Source organism: Giraffa tippelskirchi, chromosome 2 (assembly GCF_054371585.1).
Source record: "Giraffa tippelskirchi isolate mGirTip1 chromosome 2, T2T-mGirTip1v1.2.pri, whole genome shotgun sequence".
NCBI classification, from domain to species: domain Eukaryota; kingdom Metazoa; phylum Chordata; class Mammalia; order Artiodactyla; family Giraffidae; genus Giraffa; species Giraffa tippelskirchi.
Window position 1 is genome coordinate 27,716,520 of NC_137276.1, and position 19,859 is coordinate 27,736,378.

Sequence of the window (19,859 nt, forward strand, 5' to 3'; positions counted from 1 at the left end):
TGAGTGCATTCTGGTTATTTCACAGCTGGGGTGCTGGAGTACTGTATCTGTCTCTCCCAACCTCACATCCCCTATCTCCAACAGGGCAGCGGCGCCAGGCAAGAAGGGGTAAAAAGCTCTTTATTTGAAGCTCAGGGTGGGGCAGGGCACTGGCCTCTCACTGGAGGCCCCCACAGTTCAGTTTCCTTACAGTTCACAGTGAGGCCCCTGCCACACAGTCCAGCTGTGCCCATCGGCAGGCGGGTCAGACCTGCAGGTTGACAAAGGGTGCAAAGCCCACCATGTCCTGCAGCAGTACCAGGGCCTGATGCAGCGGCGGCTCGACGTCGATGTCCACACCGCGCTTCCGCAGGCGGCTTAGGCTGGGCTCGGCCACGTGGTGGCAGTGGCGCACCCGTAGGGAGCGCAGCGCCGGGCAGTACTCTGCCAAAGTCCTGGGGGAGGAGCAGGGGAAGGCAAAGGGCGTGAAGCTGCTACACCCCGGTGGGGGAGTCAGCAGAGCCCAGTCTCCCTCAGTTGTGGCATACTTCCCTCCATATAGGAGGGAAGGGGCCTAATTTGAGGTCATACGCTCAATGCCTCCAGTAAACCAGAGACTTCATGCCCCAGGATTGCAAGGTTTTCCCCTTGCTGAAGAATAGCCAGAAATCTGACTTTGTATCTGAAATCTCCCAAGGTTCAGAAAAGTTTTTCAACTATGGGCTCTCTGGCCTAGGTATTCCTGGAGGCACTTCCTGTTCAGAATGCGGTTCCGTACTAGTAGAAAGATCCAGAAACCCCAGTTCTAACAACTACAGCCCGCCCCTATCCCCAGAGACAAGCGATCGCTTTTCTCCCATCCCACCGACCCCAGGCCCAGGCACCTGATACCGTCGCTTCCGACGCGGAGGCACCCTGTTAGGTCGAGGTGCTGGAGTTCCGGGCAGTTCCGAGCCAACTCCTGGACGGCAGTATCCCCTACATTGGCGTTGACTGCTAGTGAGAGGCTGCGAAGGCCTGCGCCGCGCCTCTGCGCCAGGTATACAATGGCCTCATCCTTGAGCTGTCGGCAGGCGGTGAGGTCCAGCTCCTCCAGGGCCGGACAGCGGTCAGCGAGGCCGCGCAGCGCCAGCCCATCTACCCAGTCACAGTGCGCGAGCGAAAGGCGCTGCAGGCGGGGGCAGCCCTCGGCCAGCGCCCCCAGCGCGCGGCGGCTCAGTTGCCCGCAGCCGGCCAGCGCCACACTCCGCAGCTGCGGATTCCGCGCCAACACCGGCACCAGATCCTCGTCCGACAGCCATTCGTGACACGGCGCCAGCGCCAGCTCCTGCAGCCCCTCGGCGTCCCGAAGCAGCCAGGCCAATGCGGCCCGCGGAATCTGCGGACCCACCTATGGGCGGGGAGGCACCTCGACTCTCAGCTGTTCCCGGGGGAGGACGCTGCCTACTCGCCCCTAAGGCGTTCTTTCCTGGCAGCAGGTTGCCCTCGGGGCTTGGCACCTGCCCTCCCAGGAAAGACCCTACGAGCCCTCAAGTTGATCCCTGGTTCTCGCCCTTTGAGAGTACTTCTCGCTGGGTGGATCGCTTCCCAGGCATTCCTAAAGGCCCAAGGGAGATCCGGAAGGGTAGACAGCGAGGCTGGGGGCTGGAGGTTCCGGGCTGGGGACTGGGGGCTGGAGGCGGGGCTGGGGGCAGTATCCAGAAGGGGGCGGGGCTCCAGCCCCAGGCTCACCTGAGCGGCGTCGAAGCGGCGCAGCCGGGCGAGGTGCAGCTGCACTAGCGCCCGGAAAGCCCGACTGACGCGCTGCAGCCAGAGTAGCTGGCGCAGCGGCACCCGGCTCAGGACGTGTGGGAGCAGCACGTCTTCCCAGGGCAAATCCAGGAGCCTGTGGGTAAAAGGGCGTTGGCGGCGGCGTCCCCGGGTCACTGTTACCTGCGAGTCCGCCTCCGTTATGCTCCTGAGCCTAGGCTCCTAAAAGCGGCCCCCAGACCCGGCCCTGGTTCAGCTCCCCTCCCCTAGGCCCTTCTTCCCTCTCTCGGTCCCTCCGGTGCTCGGTACCTGACGGCTCCGGGCTCTTGCTCCCCTCCGGACGGGTCCATCGGTGGCTCCATCGGCTGCCTATTGCGCGTGCGCAGTAAGGTCTTCTCGCTGTGGCCTTGGAGCGGGCGCAGCGAACCCGCCTTCTTGAGCTATAGAGACAGACCGATTCAATCGAGTACCGGCTCACTGAGGATCCTATCTGAAAGCGTTCCGGATGGACCCCGAAACCGAAGGCGGAACAGACCGGTGGTGTAAACTGAGACCTCGCCTTCTCCGCTATAGAGCTTGAGACTCGAGGCTGAAGAACGCGATGGTGCAGCAGAGACTGACTTTTTTCGTTTTGGGCCAGTGGCCGCGTCTAAGTGAAGTGATGGGAGGAGCAGGCAAAGCCAAACGTATAAGGGGCGGGGCCAAGACTCTAAGGTTCTGGGCCTGCTTTCTCTGCCCTCTGGTCGCGTTTAGCGAGTTTGAAAAATGGGGAGAAACTGTCCAGGCTCTTCTTGTCTGACACGGAGTGGATGCCCAAGAATTGGTGAATGAATTGAAGGGGCAAAGTTAGAATTTATCTTCCTTCATGAAGCAAATTTGCCCAAACCTCCCATCCCTGGTTGATTGTGAGGTACAGAGCTATTCAACCCCTTCCACTCCCAGAAGATTTGGAACAGGTTTACACCTTTTGGGGTGAGATGTTGGGGGCGAGAAGGATTATATCTCCAGCTGGGTCCCTTTCCTTTACCCAGGAGGTCTGGAATCCTGAGAAGAGTAAATGTTCAGGTCGGCCCACCAAGAATATTGCTTCTCGGTTGGCCTGGCGTTGGTCTGGGGATTTAGTTGTGGGTCTAAGATTGGGCCTGCCCTGCGGCAGCGGCCCCCCTGACCTCTGGGTTCAGACTCTGGGTCGTCCTTTCGCCTCGTCCCCAGATCCTAGATCAGAGTCCACCCCTAGATCAGAACACCTGGAGCAGTGCTTTCCCCATCATCCATTGTCAGGGAAGGTGTGAAGGACGCAGAGGGCTACTGCTGTCCCTAGGAGCTCCCCCACCCCCATCCCCGCCCTAGCAGGGTTGCATTCTCACTTCGTGCAACCGTTTCACCTGCCTCTTCATAACGAAAACTGCTTCCCATCCATTACCAGGGTTTCAGGCACCTCTGCAAGGTGGACAGGTCTGTTCCGTCAGTCCACTTTAAAGATGAAACCGAGGCCCTGAAGAGGAAGCACCTTGTCAGGGGTCAAGCGAATCGGGATAGAGAACTCAGGCATCCTGTTTTTCCCCGAATTCCTTTCACACTCCTCCAACCTCCCCCACCCCCACTCCCATGCTGCTGAGAAGAGAGTAAACAGCAGCGGGGAAGGACCAAGGAGGATCAGTTTGGGTGAGGGACTTCCTCCTTTTTCCTCCGCCTGCTTGGGGAACGGTAGCTGGGAGGATAGATCTCTGCTAAGATAGAGTCAAGTGGGCGCGCAACACCTCGGGCCGCGCGCCTCCTCCCCCTTCCAGCTTTGTTCGCGCTTCTGCGCCTGCGCAATGCGACAAATCTGGCGCTGTCCCCTTCAGCACCACGCCGAGCCCGCGCCGCCCCTCCCCGCGGTGAGCCCCGCGCACCCCCGCCTCGCACGTTCTCGCGCCCCCTGACCGCTCGAACAGACCCCTTCTTCCTTCCGAGGTCACGACTTGCCTGCCTTGGAGTTCCCAAGAAGAGCAGTTGCCATAGTAACTCTAGCGGCGCTTTCTTAAAATAGCCGGGCCCGCTTCTACCTTGGCCAAGGGCACAAAGGTTGCCTGTCTCCCACTTCCTCTAGTCCAGGCGTTATTCCGTCTAACCTCTTACTCCCAGACGGCAAGATGCCTAACTCAGGCAGCAAAGAAGTTCTTTTTGAAGTCTGACTAACATCCCTCCTGCTGCATCCTGGTCGAGTGGTCAGGGCTGTGTCTCCTGAGCCCCGGTCTCAGAACCTTCGGAGGGTTTGAGGCCAGGTTCTTTCTGGATATTTCTTCCATAAATTGATGGTCTCTTGGATTTAGGGGGCAGGTCCAGTCTACACCCGTACCGTGTGCTGGCGCGGCCGCGTGCTCGTGGGGGCGGGAGCGCGTGTGGCATATAACAGGTCATGTGGCAACCTCCTAGGGACACGCGTGGGGTCTGGAGCAGGACACGGGTGTGCAGCTGGGTCCCGCGTGCGGCTCAGGGGGTGGTGGACAAGAGGGACGTGGACACGATTGGGATGGGGCATGTGAGGGTCTGAAGAACAGACCAGAGGTTTCATTCGTCCTCCCCCTCGTCAGGGGCGGGTCTCAGGTTGGCGGGAGAGCCCAGCGGGGACCTAGTGTCGAGAAGGTGGGGGCAGTCTCTGGGGCTCAGGGCCCCGGGAGAGGGCGGGGGGTGGGTGGGTGGGGGGATTAGCTCTGAGCCGCGCGTAGGGGGGAGAAGGAGGGACTCAGAGGCGGGCGGGCCTGGAGCAAGCGGGAGCAAGCGGGAGCCGCGCTGCCTTCACAGCTGAGCTGGGCCCAGCCTCTCCCCTGCCTCTCCTCGGCCCCAGCTCCAGGCGAGCAGCGGTGAGTACTGACGCGGCTGAGTCCAGGGCTGCACTGAGGGCACACGGGGCCCCGACTGAGCTTCAGAAACCTGCCTGGCAAGGTTGCTGCTCTGGACCCTTGCCCCTAACCTGCATTGCCACCAGGAGCCCCTTTACCCCTTTATGGTCGGTCCTGGGCTGGACAAAATCTGTCCTACCCCTCGGGGTGGAGAGAGAGATGGGGAGAGGGGTCTGGTGTAGCTCAGCCCCACTGCCTCCCCTCAGAGACCAGTGACTGGTGGGGGTTACGAGAGAGGGTGTATGTCCCTGTTTAAGTATGTGTGTGAGTAGGCATCTGTATTTGTGTCTGATTGTGACCAGTAGGTCTCTGTGAGTGTCTGATATACCTGTGTCTCTGTGTCTTGGGGAATGAGGGCCTTGTGTGTATATTTGGGTATCTCTTTGTGTGTTTCTGTCTGATTGCTGTGTGTGTGTGTGTAAAACAAGCATGTGCCTTTCCATTACACACATATTTGTTATGACTGTGAGAGTGTATGAGGGTGTGTCTTTAAGCAATGTGTGTGTGTGCCCGTGTCTGTGTGTGCTGGAGGATGTTGCCTATGAACGTGTTAGCTGTGTACTAGCATTATTTGTCCTTATGTGTGTGTGCTCATGAGTATGTGTACCTGTATGGGGAACAAGAATGTCCTTTTCCCATTCAGCATATATGCATTAGTTTCACCGTGCCTCTCAGCCTCTCATGTCCCTATATACCACCCCTATTCTTCCTCCCTCTCCTTCCAGGAGGCCTGAGTCCCCTCCCCTTGAGTGAGGGGCTCCCACAGAGACTGTGGGAAGCCCCTAGCCGTATGATGATGATGGCTGGCTGATACTTCTGATCCTGAGGGTGGGGTAGCAGTCTTCCCCCTCCCCCACCAGAAGTAGTTCCAAAATGCCACAGTGACTCTGGGCTCACTCAGCTTCTGAAATAGCTTCCTCGGTTCTCTCAGGGTGATGCTTAGGGCCCCCAGGCAGAAAGGAGAGGAGCCAGGGGCCCACTGGGGCATAATTCTTTTCTCCTCAGGCCTCCATGGAAATAGCCCAGCAGGAGGACTGATCGCCACCCCCAGGGGTGGGATCAGTGCTGCCATATTTCCAGGGTGGGCTAGACTCCTGGTGCCCAGTGGCCCCATCTGCTTTCCCCTCCCTGTCTCTGCTCTCCCATCCTCCTGACTCCCAGGCAGTTCACCCCCTGCTCCCCTTCCTCTCTTGCAGGCCTGTCTGAAGAGCATGCTGCCCGCTCACTCCCCACCTGGCCTGGCCATCCCTGCCCCCCCAGCCTGACCCCCGGCCCCAGCATGGCCCAGGGTGCCATGCGCTTCTGCTCGGAAGGCGACTGTGCCATCTCCCCACCACGATGCCCACGCCGCTGGCTCCCCGAAGGCCCAGTGCCCCAGAGCCCCCCAGCCAGCATGTATGGGAGCACAGGCTCCTTACTCCGGCGAGTGGCAGGTCCAGGTCCCCGAAGCCGGGAGCTTGGACGTGTAACAGCGCCCTGTACACCTCTGCGTGGCCCCCCTTCACCCCGCATTGCTCCCTCACCCTGGGCACCCTCTTCACCCACTGGGCAGCCCCCACCAGGGGCCCGGAGCTCTGTGGTCATATTCCGCTTTGTGGAGAAGGCCAGCGTGAGGCCACTGAATGGGCTGCCTGCTCCTGGAGGCTTGAGTCGGAGCTGGGACCTGGGTGGGGTCTCTCCTCCCAGGCCCACCCCAGCCCTCGGGCCTGGCTCCCATCAAAAGTTGAGGCTAGAAGCATCCACATCAGACCCACTTCCAGCTGGAGGAGGCTCAGCTCGGCCTGGCAGCCAGGGCCTTTTACAGGGGCCACCAACTCAACCCCAGGTTGGAGCAGATGGTCTTTACTCCTCTCTCCCTAATGGGCTGGGAGCACCCTCTGAGCACCTGGCCACATTATTCCGAGGACCTGCTGACACTGGACTCCTGAACCAGGTATGGGATCTCTCTTGGGCTCCCTGCAACCCCAGAGACCCAGCAAAGGCCAAGGCTTGTCTTGTCTGGTTGGTGGTCTTGGGCCTATCACTCTGAATTCTTCAAACTGTACTAAATCTGCCTCTTTCTTGCTCTCTGTGTTTGTCCTTATGTTTCTGTACTTCTGTCCCTGTATGTTTTTCCTTCTGTGCTTTTGTCCCATGTTCTTGTGTCTCTGTATGTCTTGTTTTCTCTCTGGGTGCCTGTGTCTATGACTCCCTCCTTGGCTTAGGGGGACATCTGGTCCTCACCCCGAGAAGTCTCCTCTCATGCCCAGAGAATCGCTCGAGCCAAATGGGAATTCTTCTATGGCTCTTTGGACCCCCCCAGCTCAGGTAAGGCCTGGGACTGAGGCCAGGGGAACAGGACAGGGCCTTTTCAAAATACAGGAACCATGGTATGCTAGGGAGCCTTCCTTTAAACTCCCCCAGTCCTTTCCTGGGCTTCTGAGTCGGCTAATGCCTCTCTAAGCCTCAGTCTTTCCATCCGTGTTATGATAGCAGTTGGGGATGGCAGCTGGTTTGGGCAGCTGGAGGCAGCTGGGTAGTGGAGGGAGGGGAATGGCAAGATATCAAGGGCCATTCCTTGGAGGAGCAAAGAGGCTGGTCTCCCTCAGGCCCCTCGAAACTGTTTGACAAGGACTTGATTTGAAAGGAGCTTCACCAGGAACAAGCTGAGTTTGTAGCAGGAGGAATGGTGGCTAGATAGCGAAATAAGTTCGGGCCAATATGAGGCAGTGTGGGAGAGCTCCTTCCGAGAACAGAATCAGGACAGGGAGCTGACCTGAGTAACCTGCTGACCTGGATGCCTATGCACACTGCAGGTGCTAAGCCCCCAGAGCAGGCCCCCCCATCTCCACCTGGGGTGGGCTCAGGGCAGGGCTCTGGGGTGGCTGTGGGGCGAGCAGCCAAGTACTCCGAGACGGACCTGGACACGGTGCCCCTGAGGTGCTACCGCGAGACCGACATCGATGAGGTGCTGACTGAGCGGGAAGAGGCTGACTCGGCCATCGAGAGTCAGCCCAGCTCTGAGGGCCTGCCTGGCACTGCCCGCCCACCTGCCCCACGTCCTGGCCCATGCCTTGGCCCTCATCCCAGCCTGGGCAGTGGCAATGAGGACGAGGATGAGGCAGGTGGGGAAGAGGATGTGGACGACGAAGTGTTTGAGGCCTCAGAAGGGGCCCGGTGAGTGAGTGGGGGAGTGGGAGAGGAAAGTGACTTGTTCCTTCCCACTGACCCAGAGTCAGGGTTGGGCTCCGAGGGACTGGGATAGAGATGAGGGTGGAGCTGGGAGTGTCAGGACCAAGCTGGACTGCCGACAGGGTGGTGGAGCATGGGATTCTGGACTGAAGCCTGTGGCCCAGCAGAGTACCGGGGTTGGGGTTGTGGGGGCCATCAGCAAGAACCCAGGAGGGTAGGAACACAAGGATAGAGGAAGAAAGGGGTTCTAAGGAAGGACAGGGGGACAGGGTGAGAGGCCAGAATCAAGCCTAGGGGCTTGGGAGCATCAGTTTAGATCCTGGATCCTGGCAGGAGAATGTGGAGTGTGGGGGCTTTCCTCTCTGTCTCACACCCCATTGCAGCTTGGAGCCTCATCTTCTTCTCCTAAGATGTTGCCAGAAATAGAAATGGAATGGCAGGAGGGAAGAGGATCAGGGAGAAGGAGGAGAAAGGGAGATTAGCAGGGAGTGAGAGAGGAAAGGGATTGGGTACTGGGGATGGGTAGGGCTAGGGTGTTCTGGGGGCACTTTATAGCTTGGTGAACCTATGGTGGGGAGCCCTGAGCCAGGTAACTTTTGGGAGGGGCTGGGAGCCTCTGAAAAGAGATGATAATCCCCTTCACAGAGTTGGTGTGAAAGTTCAGTGAAATGCTACCTGAGAGCTGTCCTCTAGGCCCCTGATCAGAGATTCTCCCTGCCCCTGCAGGCCAGGTACTCGAATGCCTCACTCCGGGCCTCTCAAGTCACCTCTGCCCTTTCTACCTGGGACCAGCCCCTCAGCTGATGGGCCTGACTCTTTCAGTTGTGTGTTTGAAGCCATCTTGGAGTCACACCGGGCCAAGGGCACCTCCTACACCAGCCTCGCCTCGCTGGAGGCCCTGGCCTCACCTGGGCCGACCCAGAGCCCCTTTTTCACCTTCGAGCTGCCTCCCCAACCCCCTGCCCCCAGGCCTGATCCGCCTGCTCCTGCCCCACTTGCTCCTCTTGAACCGGATTCTGGTACCAGCTCTGCTGCTGATGGGCCTTGGACACAGAGAGGGGAGGAAGAGGAGGCAGAGGCTGGAGCCAAGCAGGCTCCAGGGAGGGATCCCCCTAGTCCCTGCCACTCAGAAGACAGCTTTGGACTCGGGGCAGCACCCCTGGGCAGGTGAGTGATTCCTTTGGTTCCTCAGACCTCAGGCCCTAGGGTCCCAGGAACAGTTGCTCCAAGGGATGGATCCTGAATATGAAAATGTGGTTTATATTCCTGACTCCTGACTGGGGTGGTTAGGGGATACAGATGTGTTTTCCCATTTGGAGGACTATGACTTGTAAAACCATGGTTCAGGATGGAAGGATCCCTAGAGAACACCACCCTTTTTCTCTAGAAGGCCGCTTCCCTCCTTACATAGAGCCTCTAACCTGATTAGAATTCTTCTGCTCTTACCCCACCCCCCAGCCTGGAGGTTCCTCCCAAAGAATCAGCCACCAGCCTCTCCTATTGCCTCCCATATTGCCTACCCCCTCCAATCTGGAGTCTCTCATCCTTCCCCAGGAAGTCCTTTCACTAGTCTAACCTTTCTGCTCTCCCCTCTGCCAGCTACCCTCTCAGTCACTGAAGCCATGGCAACAGGAGGGGGTGGCCAGGGAGACAGGGTTGCCTAGCAACCAGGAGTTTCCGGCCTCTGTCTCTGGGGTGACAGGTGGCTTTGTGAGTAGAGCAGCTGGGGTGGAAAGGGAAGGGAGGAGGAGACAGGAGCTGAGGGGGTGTGCTCTGACCCCCTATCCCCTCTACCCCAGAGCCTACTTCTTTGTGGGTGGAAGAGAAGGACCACGGAGGAGACTTCTCTTGCTAAAAGGCGGGAAGAGGAAAGACGTAGGAGCAGGAGAGTGTCCCTGCTGCCTCACATCTTTGTTTGACCCTCCACTGTTCCCCCATAGCAGTCCATCTATCCTATCTCTGCCCATATTCTCAGAGAGAGAGGACTCTGTCCTGAGTAGGGCCAGTGTGGGGATAGGGAATCTATGTCTAATAGCAAACTTAGGGAGTTTGGGGGAAAGCAGCCCAAACTCCCACAGCAGCACGATGGATGCACATTAGATTTACGGCAGGACTTCCACAGAGAGGTGGTAATGATGGACTAGGCTGATGGAAAGACTCTCCTCTGGAGAAAAGAAAAATGCCTTCCCCATGTCCCAATCTTTCCTTCTCTGTCTACTGGGTCTGGAGGCAGAGGAAGCATCTGGATGGCCCCCGAGGGCTTGTCCCACCTCTGAGCTGGTGTTCTACCCTGGCAGCGAACCACCCCTGAACCAGCTGGTGTCTGATTCGGACTCAGAGCTGGACAGCACAGAGAGGCTGGCCCTGGGAAGCACTGACACCTTGTCCAATGGGCAGAAGGCAGACCTGGAGGCTGCGCAGCGCCTTGCTAAGAGGCTGTACCGACTAGATGGCTTCAGGAAGGCGGATGTGGCCCGGCATCTGGGCAAGAAGTAAAGACACTGGGCTGGGATTGAGGATGGGGGGAGAGGGAATGCATTCTGTGGGCAACATCTCCACATCCCCTATATCTGATACCCCCAGGTCTTTAGGTTACCCCCACCTGACCCCTTTGACACTTGCCCTTGAGACTCCACCTGTCTCTCTGCCCTGCCCACAGCAATGACTTCAGCAAACTTGTGGCTGGCGAGTACCTGAAGTTTTTTGTCTTCACGGGCATGACTCTGGACCAAGCTCTCAGGTGGGTGTCCAGCCCTTTGAGAGCAGGCCCTACTCTCTAGGCCTGGTGTGGAGGGCTTCAGTTATGCCTCCCCCGAGCCCTGTGCCTCCCCTAAACTGCCCTGAAGTCACTCTTCTCAAGCTGACTGGGCATGGCCAAGAGCCAGAGTTGCCTGGTAAGGGGACCTTGAATAGATGTGACATGCCCCCTCTTTCCCTCTCCCCAGGGTGTTTCTCAAGGAGCTGGCCTTAATGGGTGAGACCCAGGAACGGGAGCGTGTGCTGGCCCACTTCTCCCAGAGATACTTCCAGTGTAATCCTGGAGCCCTGTCCTCAGAGGGTGAGGAGGCCAGGGTCAGGGTTTTCCTGTTTGGTCATGGAGGCAGATGGGCACTGCATCTATGCAAAGTGGCATGAGTGTGTGTGCAGAAGTACATGAGTGCACAAGCTTGCAGGCATGCAAGCACGCATGAATGCAGACAATACTGGCATGACTGCATGGGTGTGGAACTGTGCATGTGGGCAGGTACAGCGCTAGAGGCTAGTGTGTGCTGTGAAGAGCCACGTGGCAGGTGTGTTTGCATGCCGTTGTTCACATATATGTACAAGACAGTGCTTGACCTGAGTAGGGATTCTGCTTGGCCTGCATAACTGTGTGGGGCCCAGCTGCTTGTGTTTAATGCATAGACACAGAGGAACCTTGGTGTTGGGTGTGAGCAGTGGGCTGTCCCCAGAACCTTAGGGAGTTAGGTAGGGTGACCTAAGAAGAGGGAGAGGTCGTCTGAGGGATTTGCTGGAGGAGAGAGGTCTTTGCTCCGGAGGGGTTTGCCAGTGGGGTCCAGGACTGTGTGGCTGTGGGCCAAAAAGGGTCCGAGAGGGGGCAGGGCATGAACTGGAAGAGAAAGGAAGGGAGCTGTGGGAAGACCCTCTGGGAGGTAGCCGAGGCTAAATGTTAACTCTCCCCTAGATGGTGCGCACACGCTGACCTGCGCCCTCATGCTACTCAATACGGATCTCCACGGCCACGTGAGTGGGGGGCTGGGGAGAGGGAGACAGGAAAACCCCGTCCAGAGACTTCAAGGCCTGGGAGGTGAAGGACTGCCCCCTCCCCGCCGCCCCCAAGCTGACAGAACTCTGTGCCCTCCGTTAGAACATCGGGAAGCGCATGACCTGCGGAGACTTCATTGGTAACCTGGAAGGCCTCAACGAAGGCGGCGACTTCCCCAGAGAGCTGCTCAAGGTGGGGGGTTGGGGCAGGGCAGAGGTGGCCGGAGGGGAGGGACAGGGGACCTGACAGCAGGCCTCCAAGGCGGGTGAGGTGAGGGGCCTGCAAGCACCCAGCTCCTGCTGTGGAAGCCTGGGCTCTAGTGACTCAGCCTGGGGACCGCCCCCTCCTCCAGCCCCCACCGGGCTGGCTCTCCCGGAGCATGCGCTCTCGTCATCCCCGCAGGCCGTTGGGGAGGGCGGAGCTGGTCTGGAGAACACGTGATCAGCGGGCCCTGGACTCTATATTTTGCCTTCATTAGTGCCCCTCCTACAGTGTTCACTGAGTTGGGGTGTATGGCCCCCGCCTTTGTGTACGGCCACAAAGGCCTCCCTGGTACCGCTGCACCGGAGGTAGAAGGGCCTGAGAGGGATAAAGGCTTTAGAAGATCGCGAAGTCAGTTAGCACGAAACTGTGACTGTGTACTGAGCTTCTGGGTCCTTAATGGGCAGGCCCTGCGCCCGGGCGCCAGAACCTGAGGGTTAGCTACACTGGAGCTGGTAGGATGGGAGGAGGAGGTGGGTGTCCTGGTCCGTGGCTTCACTCCTCTCCCAGATCCGGTGGTGCTTTATCCGAGGAGGCCTGCACTCCCAGAGTTGTCAAGGGGTTCCCTGGGCACTACCTATGCGTGACAGCACAGGCATATCTGTGAACTTGGGGTGTGTTGAGCTTCTGAGTTTGGGGATGCATCTGAGTGGGGCTGTCCTTTGTGAGTTGGGGGTGGTTAATGGTTGAGATATATGCTGAGTTTAGTTGTATACTTGTATACGTGTGATTTAGGGTGTCGGTGAACCAAAGGGGTTTGTCTGACTTGGAGTGTGTTTGTCTTTAGGTTTTATGATGTAAAGTGTATCTGAGTTGGGATGTAGGCTGCGTGTTTGTGTGTGTTGGGGTGTATATCTGCGAATTGGCTATCTGGTTTATGACATGTGTCCACGAGTGGGGGGTGGTGTATGTGAGTTAAAGACTGTAAAATTTGAGGTGTACCTCTTAATTTCTACTGTCTGTGAGTTGAGGTGAGTGTGAACTGGTGCATCTGGTTAGTTGGGATGTATGTAAGGTGGGGTGTTTGAGTGTGATCTGGGGTATATACACGGGCATTTGAAGTATCTGCGGCTCGGCGAGGTGGGTGATTCCACGGCTGTCTCCGTCCCGCTGTCTCCAGCCTCTTGGCCCCTCCTGGCTTCATACAAAAGGGCCACCAGGAGGCGTTCCGACCTTTCTCCTCACCACCCCACCCTGCCGAGCCCGGGGGCGCTCCAGACCCTACAGGAGCAGCCCTCCTTAGCCCCAACCTCCCAGCACCCCTGGAGCAGGCCGCCCCCCCCCCGAACCCCCCACTGGCTCTCCCAGGCGCCTCCCCGGTGACGGTGACGGCGCGCCGCGGGCCCTCCTCTCGGTCGGACGCCTCCATGTTGCGCCGTTCCCGCCCCCAGCCCTCGCCCTCCCCTCCCCGTCGGCGCCCCCCTCCCGCTCTCGCCAAGCTGCAGAGCCGACCGCGCCGCCGCCGCGCGCTCTGTGCGTCGGTGGGAGCCGAGCCGGGCCGGGCTCGGGCCGGGCCGGGCCGCTCGCGCCGGCTGTCGGGGGTGCCGTCCGCGGGCCGTCCGGGGCCGAGGACGGACGGGGGCATGGCTGGGGGCCGCGGCGCGCCGGCCAGGCCAGCATGATCGGTGTCAACAGCATCCACAGCAGCGCTGGGCGGCTGCGCTCGCGCTCGCTGTGCTCCGTGCGCTACGGGCGCACCCACCGCGGCGCGGAGACTCTGTGCTACGGCTGGCCGCAGCGCTCGCGCAGTCTCAAGCCCGTGCTCTACACCGACCTGGTGGTCAGCCGCCTGCAGAGCCGCAAGAAGAAAAAGGCGGTGAGGGCTGTGGGGCCGCAGCTTACGCCAGGCTGAGGGGCGACCGAGGGGGTTGCTGAGGGCGGCGGGCCACAGAGGGGGCGGCTTGAGGGAGGTGCTGAAGGCGGCACGAGCCGAGGGGGGCCTCGCTGGGGCCGAGGGGGGAGCCCGACAGGGACAGAGCCCATGGGTAGCCAGGGGTGGGCATGGATGGAGAGGGTAGGGCAGAGGCCCTGAGATCAAGTTGGCGATCTCAGACCAAAGGGTCTTTCTAGGTGAGCGCATGATATGGGGCTTACCCGTGGGGTTTAGGACTTTTGGAAGGAAGACGTGGTTGTGGGCCAAGGGAAGTGCCGAGAGGGGGCAGGGGATGAACTGGGAGGCTGGAGACACCATTGCAGGCCGGATCTCAGCGACCACTTCAGCGTCCTGGCCAGAGAGTCGGAGAGTGAGGGCTTGGGCTCTGAGCTATGCTGAGTGTGGGCTGGGCTTGTGCTGGGAGGGCTGTGTGTGCATCTGTCTGGGTTGTGCTGTGGGGTGGAGGTTGTCGTGCTGTGGGGTGGAAGTGGTGGGATGTACCACCCCAGACAGGGTGCGCACAGGTGAGATGCTTGGCACTTGGGGCTGGGCATAGCGGGTGGACAGTGAAAGAGTCAGAGACCATGTTGTGTGGGGAGCAGAGTGGGGGGGGGCCGTGTCCCATCTTGGAGAAGGTGCCGACGTCACCACTGCACCCAGCTTCTCGCAGGCAGGCAGCAGCACACGCCACCACACGCCACACACTTAGCCGCACATGCTGGGGACACACCCACTCACAGACAGGCTGGTGGAAGCACCCCCACAGTGGGAGGCACTGGTGTGAGCCCATGTCGCAGGCTGCTCCCAAGAAGAGGGGTCCCCTGTGCCACTCCTGGAACTCATCCTCTCCTCCCACCACCCTAAGGCCCCTGCAGGTCCCCCAGGCCAACTCCACAGAGAGAAGGGACTGGTTCAGGAGTTCACAGGGAGTTTGTGGTGTACAGGGTTTGGAAGCTAAAACTATTGCCCTTTAGACTAATGTCCATTCCCCAGTAACATGAAGTATGGGCATGGCCAGGGGTTTGGAGCACCCTGGTATTTGGCCTGGTGGGGCAGTCTGGGCTGGGGGAAGCGCTCAGCTTGCCCTGGGGTTGGGAGCCATGAGAGCGTGTTGTCTATTAGCCAAGGAGGGAGGTGACAGGGAGAGTCCTGTTCCTGGGCCTCAGTTTCTCCATATGCTCTGTGTGGGTTTATTCTGTGGAAATAGGCCAAAAGATGTGGTTGGGGAAAGGAGAGCTTCTTAGGCTGCTCTTTCTGTTCCCTCTAGAGCCGTACTTCCCCCAACCAGGATCTGAATAGGATGACCTATAACAATAACAACAGTAAAGATGCATGCTAAGTCGCTACAGTCGTGTCCAACTCTTCGAGCCCGTGGACTATAGGCCAGGGAATTCTGTCCAGGGAATTCTCCAGGCAACAGTGCTGGAGTGGGTTGCCATGGCCTCCTCTAGGGGAGCTTCCTGACCCATGGATCGAACCCACATTTATCTCTTGCATTGGCAGATGGGTTCTTTACCACTAGTGCCACCCGGGAAGCCCAAAGATAGTAATAGCAGTTACTGTATATTGTACATCAACCATGTGCCAGGATGTCTGTGTTAATTGCTTGCCCTATGTTAAACACGTGGTACTGGGACTTCCCTGGCGGTCCAGTGGTTAAGACTCCAAGTTCCTGATACGATATGTGGGCTGTGGGTTTGATCCTTTGTCAACGAACTAAGATCCTGCATGCCCCACGGCTCAGCCCCACCAAAAAATAACACATGGTAATAGTTTGTTCTTCCCATAGACACTTGTCCTGCAGCTCAAGTGGAAGATCTGGGCCTGGGTCCTGTCCTTCTCTCTACAGCCTGGGTCACTGGCCATTACACCCATGCCCATCCTCACCCCCAGTTCTGTCTCCTCCCCCTGACTGGGAGGGAAGGCTCTGAGCTCTGGCATTGGTGCACCTCCCCCAGGATCGACCCCCACCCCCCTGATTTGTTCCCTTCCTCCCCAGGCCTTGTACAGCTCCATCAAGAACGAAAAGTTGCAATGGGCCATGTGAGTCCTGGGGATGTCTGGAGATGGGGGTGGGGGGATGAGATGTCAGGAAGGGGCTGCCTGGAGGGGTTGAGAGCACTGAGGTGGGCTGAGTGAACCCTGGGGCTGTGAGACAGGGGAGGTGGGTAAGACTATGGAGGCTATGAGGCTGCCTCACTTCCTTTTTTGGAGATCCTGCCTAGATGTGGGGCCTGTGTCTTGTCTCTAGCTGGTTGTTTTGACAAGCTGGGCTGGGTAGGTGGCCAGTATCAACTGGCCTGGGAGGAGGGTTGCTGAAACAAAACGGGGAGGTCTTTTGGCAACCCAAGTGGGAAAGTAGAGGTCTCTGGTCAGAAGTCTCTGACCGATAGAGGGAGAGCCCCCTCTTGGGTCCTAGGGAGTCCAGAGTTGTCTACTCTTGGCAGCCCCAGTGAAACAGAAAGACTTAAGAGTTGTCTTGGAAAAGTCTAGTCTGAGGGAGGAGGTCTAATGTTGAATTCCCCAGTCTGAGAGTACAGCCCTCATCTAAATAGTCAATGGGTCACTCATACTTGCTGGTATCTGCTGAGAGTCCAGTCACTGCTCAGTTTAGTTGGGAGCTCCCTCTGCTCCTCAGAGGAGGCAAAGCTCAGGACTGGGGTATGGGGGGATCAGGGAAAGCTTCTGTGAGGACTGGTCTTGGGGCAAGCCTTGAAGGAGAGGAAAAATTGTTTGGGGAGAGAAAGAGGGAAGTTGATATTTGGGTAGGGTGGGGAGACCAAGAGGAGGTAGGCCTAACTGGAATAGCGAGTGGAAGGAAAGAGACGGTGCTGGTGGGGATGTGGTGTAGGCTCCATGTGGGAGGCAGTAGGGAGCTACTGCAGGTTTTTGAGAAGGGAGTAACAAGATAGAATCAGATCCTTTAGATGATATCTGACAGAGCCTGCAGACCAGGATGTACAAGGGAACCACTAGGAAGCTCCCCTTGCCACCATTTAGCCAACAAGCTGTGAGTAAAGCCTGGTGCTGGGTGTGGTTGAGAAGCTGAGTCAGATATTTCTGCCCTAGTACAGAAGGGAGTAAGGGTTGTGTGTGCAGAAATGGAGAGGATGGGGCTGGGTCCATGTGAAGAGAGAAAGGGACAGACATGGCCCTACTCGTGGGAGCTCTAATATGGGGGCAGAGACAGGTTGGCTGGAGGAGCCCTGATCTGAGTGGGGAGGTACAGCAGCACCCTGGGCCACCTGGTCTGAGGCCAAAGATGTGGCTCCAGGAGCCTCAGGCTGAGGAGAGCCACACCCTCTGTGGCTTCTTCTGTGGAGAAGAGGGGCAGCCCCCCACCCTCTTCTCCACACTTTCCTGGGTGCCAGAGGTCAGGACTGGATGTGGGGGCAGGGTTGTGGCTCCACAACCAGCCCCCTCTGAGGTGATCACACCTGCAGAGACGAGGAGGAGCTGAGACGCTCTCTGTCTGAGTTGGCTGACCCCAACCCCAAGGTCATCAAGAGGGTCAGCGGGGGCAGTGGCAGCGGCTCTAGCCCTTTCTTGGACCTGACTCCTGAGCCCGGGGCTGCAGTCTACAAGCACGGTGCCCTGGTGCGAAAGGTGCACGCAGACCCTGACTGCAGGAAGAGTACGTGGCCAGGTGGGGAGGCCTGGGAGGGGGATGGGAGTGGGCCTGTCTCAGGCACCCCCTGACTTGTCTTCCTCACCCCCCACCTCTGCCCACCTGCCAGCACCTCGGGGCAAGCGCGGCTGGAAGAACTTCCACGGGATCCTCAAGGGCATGATCCTGTATCTGCAGAAGGTGCGAGGCCAGCCCAAAGGGGTGGGGCTGGGGTGGCTCAGGGGGTGCGGGGGGCTGGGCTGCGCCGGAACTATGGCCAGGACAAGATGGGCGCCCCACAGGAGGAGTACCAGCCTGGGAAAGCCCTGTCGGAGGCAGAGCTTAAGAATGCCATCAGCATCCACCACGCACTGGCCACGCGGGCCAGTGACTACAGCAAGAGGCCTCACGTCTTCTACCTGCGCACTGCTGACTGGCGGGTCTTCCTCTTCCAGGCCCCGTGAGTGCCCTCCTCCGGCCTATCCCAGACCCCTTCCCCCCACCTCCAGCATGCTCCCCTCCCTTGTTCCCGGACTGCCTCGTTCCTTGTCAGGCCACACCCTGAGCTGGCACTGCCATCGTGGGACAGATCCCTGGCCCCAGTCCCAGTTGGCCGTGCTGTCTCCCCAGGAGCCTGGAGCAGATGCAGTCCTGGATCACTCGCATCAACGTGGTGGCTGCCATGTTCTCCGCACCCCCCTTCCCAGCTGCTGTCAGCTCCCAGAAGAAGTTCAGCCGCCCTCTGCTACCCAGTGCTGCCACCCGCCTCTCCCAGGTACCCTCCCCACCTCCTGTCCACCTGGTGCCTTGGGGCAAGTGGGGTGCTGGAGTGGGGCTGGCCTAGGCCCACCACACTCGAGGCTGCTGCCTATAATGTGAGCGTCCACTGCACCAGGATGCGGGGGGCCATGGAGGCTGAAGTCCAGTCAGTCAGTCAGTTAACCCAGACACCGGGTGCTTTGTTCATCCAGAGGAAGGGGCACCTTTTCAAAAACCTTGCACAAAGGCACTGTCTATGCCAGAGTAACCCTGATCGTGCTCCCCTGGCTCCTAGGAGGAGCAGGTACGGACCCATGAGGCCAAGCTGAAGGCCATGGCAAGTGAGTTGCGGGAGCATCGGGCCACGCAACTGGCCAAGAAGGCCCGGGGCAAGGAGGCTGAAGAGCAGCGGCAGAAGGAGGCGTATCTGGAGTTTGAGGTAAGCTCCCAGCCCAGGGACCTCTTGCTCCATCAGGGCCTCTGTGTCCCATGCACAGGCTCAAAAGCGTGGTTAAGGGCATGGCTCAGGGTGGGACTATCTGGGTGACCCTGGGTGGGCAGCTTTCGAGCCATGAGCCTGTTTCCTCTTGAGTGGGACAAGGAGGACAGTAGTCTGTCCCCACGAGGGTGATGAAGGGAGCCGATTTCTGCCAAGGGCTCCATTTCGCTGACTCTAGTAAAGGCTCCAGGAACATGAGGTGTTACAGCTGGCAGTCTACAGAGTCCAGAGAACGGCACCAGAACACCTAGGGGTGTGAGTGGTCACAGTCAGTCCTTGGGGGCTTCAGGGGCCTCAGAGGTTGGTGAGAACCTGGCGTCTCCTAGCCTTCTTTGGCTCCCTGCTCCAGATGGGGTGGGCCGGCAAAGGAGGACCAGCAGTCTCACCGCTGCCCTTCTGTCTCAGAAATCCCGCTACGGCACGTACGCAGCGCTGCTTCGGGTCAAGCTGAAAGCAGGCAGCGAGGAGCTGGATGCGGTGGAGGCAGCAGTGGCCCAGGCTGGCAGCACAGAGGATGGACTCCCCCCTTCTCACTCCAGTCCCTCCCTGCTGCCCAACTCCTCCAGCCAGCCCCGGGCTCAGTGTCCTGACTCAGAGGCTCGGGCAGGGGCAGGCAGTGGGCGGTGGAAGCCCTGAGCTGGGGGTGGGAGTGGGGGGGCGGTGCCCGCTGGGCACCTGCATGACACGGCCCTGCCTAAGCCCAGGCCGGCTTCGGGCCACCTGTGAGGGCCTCTCGGTCCAGGGCCTGACCGCGCCGGACGCGGTGTCCGGGGCAGGGCAGGGCTAGGGCATGGGCCTCAGGAACCTTAGGCTAAGGGCCCCTCCAAGACCCCCTTTTTGTGATAATGTTTTGCACTTTTTCGTACAGGGGATGGGGTGGGAGGGGCCAGGGCCCCCGGACTCTTGATGCTCCTTTTTTTTTGTTTTTGTGGGGGAGACCAGACGTTTCTGCTTTCTGCTGAGACCACCCCCACTCCTGACACCAGCAGTCCCCCTCCAACCTGGGGCCTGGCTCAGACACAAGCCAGGAGTTGGGGTTGAGCTGGTTTCCCTCCCTCTGCCCTGAGGGCTCACCCTCTCCCTTGCCAGAGGTGGAGGATGGATGTCCAAGCTGAGGCCCTGTGCACAGGCCAGGCAGTGCAGCCTTGCTTCCCTCCTTCAGTGGGCCCTGCCCTTTGTATCGCCTCCACCTCCATTAAAACTGCTCTCGACTTGCTGGCTGGGCCTCCTCCTCTCTCCAGTGCCTGGCCTGAGGCCAGGGTAGGCATTTGCTTCCTGGGGACAAGCACCACACACATCAGGGGCCGCTG

The 19,859-nt window shown here is 59.2% G+C and overlaps 2 protein-coding genes across 11 annotated transcripts; one reads left to right on the top strand and one right to left on the bottom strand.

Moving 5' to 3' along the window:
• Positions 1-104: 104 nt before the first annotated feature.
• FBXL15 (F-box and leucine rich repeat protein 15) lies at positions 105-2,112 on the bottom strand. Its single transcript, XM_081546143.1, has 4 exons — positions 2,038-2,112; positions 1,711-1,864; positions 864-1,369; positions 105-434 (listed from the first exon to the last, which is right to left on the bottom strand). The coding sequence occupies exons 1-4, from the start codon at positions 2,088-2,090 to the stop codon at positions 245-247; spliced, it is 903 nt and encodes a 300-aa protein (XP_081402269.1). The 5' UTR covers positions 2,091-2,112; the 3' UTR covers positions 105-244.
• On the top strand, positions 1,703-19,765 carry PSD (pleckstrin and Sec7 domain containing). 10 transcript variants are annotated; one of them, XM_081545864.1, is made up of 18 exons: positions 1,709-2,638; positions 3,155-3,393; positions 5,810-6,546; positions 6,818-6,920; positions 7,409-7,769; positions 8,511-8,951; positions 10,082-10,276; positions 10,444-10,524; positions 10,730-10,842; positions 11,470-11,528; positions 11,653-11,742; positions 15,684-15,727; positions 17,128-17,318; positions 17,422-17,492; positions 17,594-17,751; positions 17,922-18,066; positions 18,346-18,489; positions 18,955-19,765. In XM_081545864.1, exons 3-18 carry the CDS (start codon positions 5,893-5,895, stop codon positions 19,183-19,185), a joined length of 3,081 nt encoding a protein of 1,026 aa, XP_081401990.1. In that variant the 5' UTR covers positions 1,709-2,638; positions 3,155-3,393; positions 5,810-5,892; the 3' UTR covers positions 19,186-19,765. The 10 variants fall into 10 exon arrangements, with proteins under 10 accessions (XP_081402009.1, XP_081401990.1, XP_081401954.1 ...); XM_081545849.1 differs by having other exon boundaries at positions 2,178-2,381; XM_081545853.1 differs by having other exon boundaries at positions 2,221-2,551.
• Positions 19,766-19,859: the final 94 nt, after the last annotated feature.